We start from the raw sequence: 12,259 nt of genomic DNA, 5'->3' as shown, positions 1-12,259 counted from the left end.
TGCACAATTGTGAAAATGTTGTGAAATTTCAAAACTGATACTTTTGAATTTTATCGTCACTTGTACATCTTCATATGTATGGGTTTTCTAAAGCAGTAGATTTGTTCAAAATAGCACAGTTACATCAGAGAATACATTTTTTATATAATTTTTGCATTCTGAAACACTATAGGGTAGGTTTAAGGTTGGGTTTGGTTTGGGTTTGGTGCAGCAAGGTATGTAATATTGATGTTGCAGACAAATTGCCACAAGTATGTATTTTCAATGAGCTTGGACTGGTTTCTGCTCTGAGCCTGGCAGTTCAGAACCATTGACAGCTACAGCATTTCAGAACCCAGGACAGCTCCATTCCAATACCTAATGAGCTACTCTGCAATTAACTTTCTATATAGGAAGCTACTAGAGATGTGGAAAACTGCATATTTTAAAACTCAACTAGCTGGTGGGTTGACTTAATGAGGAAGTCCAATTACACTGGTGAAGGGTCATGTCTACCAAACACTATTCAGATGCTTAAGGGATCCTTAAGGGTTATTCACATGATACATATTCAAAAACACCTAGACAGACATGCAACATCATGGAACAGAACAGAACCTGCCATGTATTGTTAAATGAAATAAGAACAGTTTTGAATTTATTGTTAAAATGTGATTGTTGTAGTGCCTGTGCTTTAAAGGAATAGTTTACTCAAAAATGAATATTTGCTAATATTGCAAATTAGGCCAACAAACAAATGTTTGTTTTTTCATCAGAAATGTAGTATTACTTGTTCACCATATTACAATAATCCACAAGCAATGTGCATGACTTCAGTACATCAATTAACATCTTGTTAAGTGAAAGCTGTGTTTGTAAGGCTTTTAACTTTCAACAGTTGTCCTTGGGCAAAATAAGAGTCCGTATTCCATAACAATTCCTCCGAGGAAAAAAAAAATCTATTCACTTTTGCGAAACATGTCCGTTTGTATTTGTTTCCACTTATAAGCAGTGCTTGATCTGTGGATTTTAAATGACATGACTTTATTGAAGAAATTGATATGACAAGACTTATTTGATGACTTGATGTTGAGTAAATTTTCTGCTATTTTTTATTTTTCAGTGAACTGCTCTGAAAGAAATTTAGCTCCAGTCCAGACAGATATCAAAGGACTTTGACATCAGTTTGTTGTTAAGGTAATGCAACACTCCAGCAAGTTTCCAGTTAGGTGTTGAATGAAACAATAATATGCCTGTCAATACTTTTTTAAACTCATTCGCCAATGTTATGTCACCTACTTTTCAAACACCCATAAATACAAGTGAAACATTCTTTCATCTTTACTATGCTGTCTAGGTAAGTATCTCACCAGTTTTTGAAACACATTTTAAGTCGGCTCAAGATCATTGCTTTTTTTAGACCAATGGGCTGATTCAGTCTTTGATGTCTCGAGAATCAACAGGCACAGCATGCATCAGCTTTAAAGTCGACATGACGTGTTGGCAACCCTTTGACTGTCATACATATATGTGACATAATTACGAGAGAAACTGGATAATGAATGAGAAAAAAGTAGACCAGGACTTGACTTTATCCAGAGGGACATAACTGGATGCTACATAGCCAGGTGGCTGCAGGGGAAATGACAATGTTAACTAAAAAGAAAAGCTGCTTCAGAATCAAAGCATTTATTATATTTTGACATGTACCAGCGAAATTAGTACAATAAGACCGAAAACATGTATTAGGAAAGTAAATGGGTCAATTTTGATTTCATGTGGATTTAAAAAATAAAATGTTCATTCAAAATGAGTGTTACCATATGTCTGACCTTAAAAATCTGTTTGAGGCTCTGCTCAGAGGGCGTTGGGAGGCACAGCATGCTGAAGTGGCGGATAAAACGAGGGGTTACCGGGTTGCGACCTCCACCAGGAGGTGCACAGGCTGCAGCTATGGTCATATCCTTTAGGGAGGAGAAGCAAAGAGAAGAAGGTGAATAAGTGCATAAGAAAAAATATCCAAGGGACATCATTTAACTTTTCTGACACTTCCACTAATCCCATCAAACCTTTACTAGAAGAAATTAATGTAATATTGATTAAAACCCAAATTAGAATGAGAGCATTCATGACAGCTGGAAAACTTAATGACCAATTACTCTTCAAATGACAGAAAAATCATTCAGGAAATGTTGGTGTGTCAAAGTCAAAGCAGAGTCATATTCAGCCACCAAAGAGCTAAACTAACCTAGATGAGTTTCTCCAAGGGCAAAGCTCATTTGAGACCCACAAATCATTCTTTTAATCCTCAGCAGGTTCTTTTATCATCATATTTATGCATTTTATTTATCATAACTCATATTTGAGATAGATGAGTATTGAGGTCAACTACATCTCAGATCACCATATTTCTCTGTAACCTTGCCAAATCGCATTATTGTGCCTGTTTATATTATGCACTTTTATCTTTGTTTGTATGTATGTGTGTTTGTGTGTGTGTGTGTGTGTGTGTGTGTTCAATAAGCACAGCGATTGCTTGATGCTGGTGTATGAAAAATACATAATTAGGAGTCATTCCCGAGGTAAGGCAACATTACAATGAGAGCAGCTACTTCAAACATCAAGCATTAGTCCCGCTCATTATAAGATAATCGTTACAACATACATTATTTTCCATGCCCATAGAGATAGTGAGGCAGAGAGTGAGAAAATGTTTAACGGTTAAAATGCTTGATAAATTTGAAGTGAAGTCTCTGAGGATTCTGCACAAACTACTGGTCTTAAAGCAGATGCACAAGATTAGAAATGGAAATCTTAAGGAAAGTAACAAACTGGTTCTAGTTAACAATTCTGATTCTTTAATGATTCTATTAATGGCTTTTTCAGTACACCCAGTTCTTGACCCTCAATAATAAATCCTAATTATACAGTGCTACAACAAAAACACTACACTACTAATGTGGATAGACACACAATATACATATATATATATCCTGAAATTTTTGTATTTATTTCTGTTTTAACAATACCGGTCATGAATAAGAAACATTTTGTCCTACCCTGGCCAGTGAAATAAAACAAGGACAAATCTTTTAACATCTCTGAAGGAATTATGACGAATGATTGTATTTTTTATGTGTCATTGTTGCTTACATGTATCTCCTTCCAGAAGAACTTTTCTCTGTCATAGAAGCCATGGAAGTCCTGGAACTGTCTGAGCAGCTCTATGGGGGGCTGAGAACCATAACTGTCAAGTTTTGGCATGTTCAGATCATCCACAAACACCACAATCTTTTTATTAGAAGGAGCACCTGAAATACATAAATGTACAGATTGTTTTTATTGTATGATGGATGATGATTTTCAGTAGGAGGGTTTACACAACCAGTGAAATCATACCTAATGTCCCTTACCAAGTATATTTTTTCTCTTCTTTTCCAGTTTTGACTCAATGATCTCTTGAGTTCTAGCTGATGACGTCTGAGCTGAGAAGTTGATGTAGACAGGGACATAACCTGCTTTCTCCTGCACACTGTTTAACAGTGCCCGTGCCACCACAGACTAAAATGCAAAATAAGCCTAGTAAGAAATTTGTAGTGATGAACAATGGAAAAACTTTAGATCAAATTAAACACACACTGACTTACCTTTCCCACTCCAGTGATGCCCGTAAAGAGCACGGAGTGATTGACAGATAGCAGTTTTTCCATCAGGTATCCGTACCTCACCGTGTCTGTGGTGGGTACCAACATCTCAAAGAAAGGCATCTCACTGTTATAACTGAAGCAGGGAATGATCTTCTCCCATGGCTCTAAACATTTAGCATCAAAGTTCATATACACACTCCATAAATCACCTCCACTGGGCAACTGTTATAGAAAGAGAGAGTTATATTAAAACACAAAACTAGATGTTTAGCAGGATATCCTAGTTGCTCTTTTCTATGAAATCAAAATTTGTCTATCTATATATATGTCTATCTTAATCAATTTTTAAATTTGAATAAAATGAAAACTAAAAGACTTTCAAATCATATATTGCAACATTTTATTCATAATAATGTTTAAACTGAGACATTTGACAGTTTTATTCAGCAAATGAGCTCATTTCAAATTTGATACCTGCTATAGATCTTTAAAAAGTTGTCAGGGGGGCCATCTATCTATCTATCTATCTATCTATCTATATATCTATCTATATATCTGTTTCTTGTTGGTTGGTTGGTCTGGTTGGTCTCTAAATATTGCTTGGTTCAAATGTAATAATCACAAGGGGGTTGTTTATGTATAGTTAACAGTGATAGCCATGCTGTTCACCCACTAGGGTCTGAGAATAGACAAGAAATATTTTTTTCCTTCTTTATTATAATTGCAGGTTCTAGCAGTCTTGTTCATATCAAATTCACCACTTCCGTTTCTTCTACTCCCCCCTCCTCCCTTGCTCATTCAGTCTTGATCTGTAGAATACCAACAATGACCTTCTCCCCTGCATTCTGACCTTCTCACATAAACACCACACCTTCCCTTTATGCTTGTACAAACGTCTGGGACATATTGTTTTCCTTCAATCTAGTTCTCATCAAATATTCCTAAGGTCACATTTAAGAATGTACAGTAACTGACATATGAGACAGAGAAGACATAACTCATAAGTCTTTATAAAAAGAATTGAGCCAGTCAGGTGCTATATATAATTTACGATGACCTCTGAGTCAGGTTAATGTGCTCTTTTCAGGGTCAAAGCCCAGAGGAGGTTTGTAGTGTCTTCAATGTTCCACATCAGTTATTAAACAGAAATAGCTACTGTATAGCCACTGGAAAAAAAAACATTATAATGGGACTAGAGAGAAAAATCTTTACCTTTTGGATTATGTAAAATTACAAAAATGTGGCTTTTTTTTTTCTTTTTACATTATGGCTGCAGATCTGAAAACAGCCAAATCTTGTAGCACATAGTGGTGTATATTTCTGAACAAATTTTATTAGGAAGCTGGTGTGATTGCCATAAATTATGACAATAAAAGAGAAAGTCCCCATTACTATATGTTTATTGATAAAATTATCAACAGATCAAAGCATACTTGATCAAAATGATCTGAGGAATTTTTCAGTGTACATAAAATGTACCTTTGCATCATTGTTGTCCCCAAACTGCTGCTTGACGAATGTATCGAATGTGTCCCAGTGGCTGTCAATCAAATTTCCCCCCAGTGCCCACAGGTAGCAGAACACAAACGTCTGACACAACATACTGTTCAACTTGCTGGCCTCCTACATGTACATGCACACAAAAGCACACACACAAATTTAAAAGAAAGCAGACAAAGCAAACAGTTGAGTACCATCATACTGCAATTTCTAGATACCGCAGAAATACTGTACATCAATATGAGTGTGCAGTAGTTTTTGAGTCTGAATGTCCTGAACTGTGCCAGTCCAGGGTTTTGATTCATCATATTCAACTTGCAACTCATAATGCAGCAGAAAATCATGTATGTCTGTACTTAAATGTATGACTGCAAATAAATCTGAATTTCTTTTCAGGTTATAAATTTAACATTGCATTATCAGTAGGTTAAAACATTTAAATAACATTATTAATAATTTGCTTTGTCTCAGTACAGTAAAGTATTTTTATCACAATATAGATGGGTCTTTGAATGTGAATAGCATTTATATTTAAAGTAGGGGTCATCTGAGGTGGTTTTAGCATTTTTTTTAAATAAAATCCTTGTGCTTACCAATGCAGTATTAAAAAAACATGAAAACTGCAATTTCATGAAAAATTATTACAATTTAAATAACTGTTTTCTATTTTAATATATGTGATCCTGGACCACAAAGCCAGTCTTAATTCGCTGGGGTACAGTTGTAGCAATAGCCAAAAATAAATTGTATAGGTCTAAATAATCAGTTATTCTTTTATGCCAAAAATCATTAGGATATTAAATAAGATATTTCCTACCGTAAATATATTAAAACTTGCATTCCAGTTTTCTAAATTCCAAGTTTTATCTTAGACAAATATTGTTTTATCTTAACAAACCATACATCAACGGAAACCTCATTTATTCAGATTTCAGTTGACGTATAAATCTCAATTTAAAAAAATGTACACTTTTTTCAGGATTCTTTGATGAATAAAATGCTAAAAAATAACATTAAATGTAATTTCTTTTAACAATTAATATTACAATGTTTATAAATATGATTTTGATTAATTTAATGCACCCTACCTACATAAAATGTATTTATTTATTTTATTAGTAGTATACAACAAATTATTAATTGGCATTATAAATAAGACATCCAGCCGGAGCTTTCTAACATATATTAGAATGTTGTGTCTGATTCATTTTGGTGATAGTTGAGATGCATTATACCATTTTAAGGTTAGGGGCTCCATCGCTGAACAGTAATGCTTCCAGTAGGCAGCAGAGGGTTGTGACTTTACTTATGTCCACCTGCGCAATGGCCTGCACGCAGTGCTTTGATACGAACTGCAGGCCTTTCTCCACATATTGTTCAAACAGGTCTATCAGATACCCACGTATAGGTTCTGTGATCTAAAAAACACATTGTCAAGATGGCAATAGCTCTACAAGTCTAAGAACTGAACTAGAAACCACTCTACATCCAGTTATTTATATTGCTAAGTTCTTCTCACGCTTCTAATGAGAACTCTGAGACTTTTAAAGGTTTCACCTTCTCTGCAAAACTTGTAAGCCACGTCTGAACGTATGGCATCCACTTAAGCTCCTCTGGGTCAATGTACACCATCCCACAACGGCTTACTGTGGCAGGAGACGCTACTGCCAAGTCCTGAACCTGATTGAGAAAGCGTAGCATGTAAGTGTGCGTGACTAGCCTCTAATTGAAAACAGAAAGTGTGTGGAATTCAACAAAGACTTGAGCATCTCACTTCAAACATCATGTGTATGGAAGGCGTGAGCTTGATCCTTTCACTGTTGGCCAAGCAGAGCATCTTATTATCATCCAGCACCGTGTTCATGTTCTCGATCCACAGTGCATCTACTGGGCCGTCACTGATCACCCATTTGTGGTCATCACTGAAGTCCTGTACTGCTGCCCGTACACAAAGCGCCATAAGACCGTCCCGCCATTCAAGTGTCAGTGGATTCACCTCCCCGTAAAGTTCGCCCATGCTCACTGACTTTGGGTTGAGCACATAGGTCTTAACAGGGCGGTAGAAGGGATTTTGGTGGCCAGCATGATACAGGGTCTCCAAAGTGTCTGCTAGCACACGGTAGACAGTGGTTTTGCCACCTCCAGTGGGTCCCACAAGCATTACCCCATGCCGGACTAGCATGGTCTCGTAGAGTTGGATGACCTTGCTTATGATGCTTGGGAGGGGCTGGAGGGAGCGTTCGCACAGGGATGAATGAATGGTGGACTGCAAGACACCATAGTCATGCTCTGGGATGGTAACGCCAGGGAAGAGGTCTGACAATATACCACTAAGGGAAAAAAAAGAGGGAGTTAGATATCTACACACACACATATATATATAGCATGTGGACAAGGACTTAATTTAACTGAATCATGTCTTAAAATATCAAATGATCAAATGTAAAAACATCTCTCCAGATGTTTATAGCTAAATAAATTAATGCTATGACAAATACTCACATGGACGCTTCCATGAGATTTTATTGTACATAATGGTGGCTCCCCCTCATGGTGGAGATCATATGATCGTGTAAAATGACTACAGTACTCACTCACACACTTACAGATACCACGCATATAAATGGGGTCATTTCATAGCTTTAAATTGTATATATATATATATATATATATATATATATATATATATATATATATATATATATATACACTACAGCCTCATCTTAACCTACACCATAATCAATCAGGATTATCAGAGTCATGAAAAAGATTTTTATTACTTATAATAAACATCAACTTTATTTTCATTTAGTTTAATTTAATGTACTAAAATTGCACACAAATACAATAAAATTACAAAAAAATCTACCTAAAATTAATATAAAAAAGAAAATGAGGACATATGTGGACATATCCCTAAAATTAGATTTTGGTATGTTTTTGCAGATTTGGCAGAAGATTGAATATTCAGCTTTGCAGTTTTGTCACAGGAATAAATTACATTTACATAAATATATTAAAGTGGAAAGCAGTTGTTTTAATTTGCAATAATGTTTTAAAATAATGCAACTATCATTGTTGATCATTTGATCAAATTAATACAGTCTTGGTAAGCATATGAGACTTCTTTCAAATCATTTTAAAAATTGTATGTGTTGGGGTCACCTGAAAAGAACTGCATCATCTTTGAGGAACTTGGGCAGATTTGAGTCTCGCAGAGCTCTGATTAGCACAACATCCTCGCTCAGCTGAGGGTTTTCTCTCTTTAATGACCTGCACACGCACACACATAATACATAATATATTAAAGGTTTGTTCAGAAATTTTGAGCATGAACACACAACCAGCAGCACAAAAAACTTGCTCAGTATTTCATACTGAAAGTAATCACACAGTAGATCTGACTATAGATGGAGTTCACAAATCAAACAAGACTTTTCTGAAGAAAATAGGAGTGTTGCTCTGTGAGTGCCCTGTGTGAGTGCTTTTAGTGCAATGCTATGTGGTTGCTAGGGTGGAAAATATGAGGTAAGTGGTGCTTGCCAGCCACAATATTAGGATGTTGGAGATGGTTTTGCTAGGGTGGTTGCTAAGGCATTTCTAGATGGTTGTTATGTGGCTTTTTTTTTTTTCACAAATTGGCCTGATCGCATCTCTTAACAACCTACCCAATTTGTTGTGTTATTTTAAAGCCTTGGTAAGCACCACTAATTAGTACTGTGTAGATCATTAAGACAATAAACAACCAGTTTTAACTACATATCAATACTTTACACATAATACAGTGCTCACATTTCTCTCTGTTAAACACACTTGCCTACAGTTGTTCATATATTCTTGCAAATAGTTTAGTAGCTTAAATCACATTGATTTAAAGACTGAGCTTTTAAATCACACAGTGAAACAAAGGGACACTAAACTGAATTTATGCTGCATATAAAACCTGAGTACTAATAAAATGTGCCAGTGACATGATGCTGACACACGTCCACACACATACACTTAAGTAAATATAAGTGAGGTCTAGCTGTGCACTGATCTAAGACCAGGGCTATTAAGGATGATAGTCGTTCCAAATGGACCAAAATTATCTTGGGTTTCTTACACAGCTATAATTTATCTGATAGCCTGCTTTAGACATTCTACTAAAAGTAATTAACTTTGCAACTACATGTCATCTAGCAGTCATTAGAGTATTAGTAGACTGTCTGCTTGATATCTTCTAACACTTTTATTTTAATTGTACACAATATACAACATACTGATATATAATATAATATGACTATAAGAAACTTTGCAAGTATACAGTACGTCAACTTATTCTACTAACCATAAATCTACCCTAGCAGTCTACTCTGAAAGTTAGTAGACATGTAGTTGCAGATTAATGAGAATTAGTTGACATGTAGTTTCACAGTTACTTTTATTTAGCAGAATGTCTAAAGTGGAGTATCAAAATAAAGTGTAACCTCGGTTTTACCTCCAAAGGCAACCTCAAGTGGCTAATTCATGACAGTGACTGAGCATGTACAAATTCATTCTCAAGCAAATACCGATTTGTTCACATAGCAAAGAACATAAAACATGTTAGAATAAAAAACTGTAGGACTGTTTTATGCTATTTATACACTAGGCTGCATTAAATGAATAAAAAACTGACAAAATATTTATTTAAAAAAATACTGTTCATTAAACATTTATCAAAGGATCCTTTAGAATTACTATATTTTCCACAAAGCACATTAAGTGGCACTGATTTCAGTCAATTAGTAACAATAAGAAAAGTTTCTTGAGCCTCATATCAGCAATTTGAATAATTTTGAAAAGATCATGTGAGAGTGAAGAGTAATGGTTTCTGTAAATTCTGGTTTGCTACCGCAGAAATAAAACACAATTTAAAATAAGTTGTTTTCAATTTTAATGATATTTCACAATATGAATACTATTATTTTTGTAGCCTTGGTGATACTTCTTTCAAAAATATTAAAAAAAATGTACAGACTCCAAAATATGTAATGGTAGTATCCGTATGTTAGATTGACAGAGAATCATTTGTGAAAATGGGTTTGTGCTCTGTCTCACCCTGCCATGACCAGTACAGATTTGACAGCTCTCATGCCAAAGTCATAGTGATCCTGCTGAGAGAGCTGCTCACTGCAGAGCTTGTACATCTGAGTCATCTTTCTCGCGAGAGTCTTACTAGACTCAAAGCCCTCAGAGTAAAGGATCACCTACAGAGAAAGAGAGGTTTTAAGGTTAAAGATATTGTAGAACTGCCTGGGCTGTCAGATAAGACTAATATTGAAAGACTTAATAGGACCCATGTAACTTCTCTTAACAGATATCGCCATCAAAAGCTTTGCTTCTGAAACCACTTCACAGTGTAAAATGGAGCATGGGGGTGCATGGGGACCTCCCCACCTCCCTAAAAGTGTTTTTGTTGCTTCATGTAAGTTTCCTTTGTGTAGTTTTAGGGAATTCGGCAAAATAAAAAGTACATTTTCCAATCAATTAGTTGTGAAAATGTACAAACAGGAAATCACAGTTTTCCATATAATCAAATTCTAGAGGGAAATGCAGTTGGGTTTAATGCAATATACCTTGGGCCAATCAAGTTTGATTTCAGCCCTTTCTACTAAAAGGTTTCAACTAAATAGTTCAATCATTTTGTCATCTTACACGGGAAATTTTTAAGTTAAAAGTACATTTAACATCCAGTCAATTCACAAACATCACAGCGTTAGGACACCAGTTTTCTCATTGTAACACACACAAGAACAAGCAAAATGCTTTTAATGAGTACACATATCTCTGACCCCTCTACTTCTCACCTAGTGTGATTTTTCATAATTACTGGGATCAGAACAGGTTGTTTAATCACACACCTCAGCGATAAGAGTGTAGTTTGGCACCATCATAGCTATGGGTCTGAAAAGGGCTTTCAGGTTGTCAGGGAGCTCAGTTCTGCCAGCGTAACCGGGGTTCATAGTGATGAAAGCAGCACAGGTCATCACCAATTTTATCTCTCTCCCCTCAAACATGAACCGAGGTAGCTGCCAAACACAAACACAATCTAGACACATGCAGTTGCACATAACCCCTGTATAACTGATCACAATTGAGATTTAGCGTGCATACATTATATGAGTGTGTATGTGCATTACCCTGGCTGCCTTGGCATTTCTGATAGTGATGAGCTGTTGAGCAATGACTGACAGCACCTCGATGTTGATCCGATTGAACTCATCAAAGCAGCACCAGGCACCAGACTGAGCCAAACCGCTGAAGAAAGTCCCCATCATCTGAACACACAAATGCACAAATACTGTAACCCTTGCAGCAAACTCAATACCCTTCAAATGTTTAAAATGAAACTTTTGTAGTATATAGCATACAATAAAACACAGCTATCTGTACCATAACAGAGCCGCAGCGTGAATATAAACCTAGTAACTTATATTAATTATATCAACTTTTTTACAACTTAAAGCTAATGTATAGTTTTTAGCCTTATTTGCAGTGTCTCATGTATGACACAATGTTCTAAAAATGTAGCATTCAAGTTAAAAATACTTCAACTTGTACTTCAACAAAAAATGTGACTGATGTTTGGCCATTTCAAGTTTGGTCAACCTGTAGTATCTCCATATATATGATTTTCTTTCAGGAAATTAAATATATATTGTTAAAGATACTGGTCTTTGGTCACTCTGGAGAATCACTAATGGATTAAATACATGGAATGGACAGAATATTGTCAGCACACATATGGGGTTAATGTAATTTGTGTAAGCTACAGTGAAAAACAAAAGTTGTGATTATCTTTGATTGTTTACATTCTGTACAGTAGGTTGTGTTTCACTATAGCAAGTTGTGTTTAGTAGTGTTTACATGCATAACCACACAAATTGGGGATACTATAGGTTGTCCAAACAGGCATGATAAACTTTAAAAAGGCACATTTTTCTAAGGCACAAAAAGGAAAGTCACATTTTTATTTTTTTATTTTTGAAAGTTAAAGTATACTGTTCTACAGGATGACATTCTCACATGCCTCCCATGTACTGAACCAACCCCAGCCCAGAAAGCCAGTAGGCAAATGAATGATCTACAGAAAGAGCTATATTGTAAAA

The 12,259-nt window shown here is 35.6% G+C and overlaps 1 protein-coding gene across 1 annotated transcript in view; it reads right to left on the bottom strand.

Annotated features, from left to right (window-relative positions):
- Positions 1-12,259, bottom strand: part of dnah6 (dynein, axonemal, heavy chain 6) — a 65,197-nt gene that overhangs the window by 36,385 nt on the left and 16,553 nt on the right. The window contains exons 32-43 of the mRNA XM_043244081.1: positions 11,291-11,428; positions 11,012-11,179; positions 10,209-10,357; positions 8,292-8,399; positions 6,901-7,456; positions 6,684-6,806; positions 6,362-6,544; positions 5,106-5,249; positions 3,627-3,848; positions 3,393-3,540; positions 3,133-3,290; positions 1,812-1,943 (exon numbers count right to left, since the gene is read on the bottom strand). Coding sequence (XP_043100016.1) covers positions 1,812-1,943; positions 3,133-3,290; positions 3,393-3,540; positions 3,627-3,848; positions 5,106-5,249; positions 6,362-6,544; positions 6,684-6,806; positions 6,901-7,456; positions 8,292-8,399; positions 10,209-10,357; positions 11,012-11,179; positions 11,291-11,428 — 2,229 coding nt within the window. The remainder of the gene's footprint in view (positions 1-1,811; positions 1,944-3,132; positions 3,291-3,392; positions 3,541-3,626; positions 3,849-5,105; positions 5,250-6,361; positions 6,545-6,683; positions 6,807-6,900; positions 7,457-8,291; positions 8,400-10,208; positions 10,358-11,011; positions 11,180-11,290; positions 11,429-12,259) is intronic.

This window comes from Puntigrus tetrazona, chromosome 1 (genome assembly GCF_018831695.1).
Source record: "Puntigrus tetrazona isolate hp1 chromosome 1, ASM1883169v1, whole genome shotgun sequence".
Classification (NCBI taxonomy): Eukaryota; Metazoa; Chordata; class Actinopteri; order Cypriniformes; family Cyprinidae; genus Puntigrus; species Puntigrus tetrazona.
This window is presented reverse-complemented; position numbering and strand designations above follow the sequence as displayed.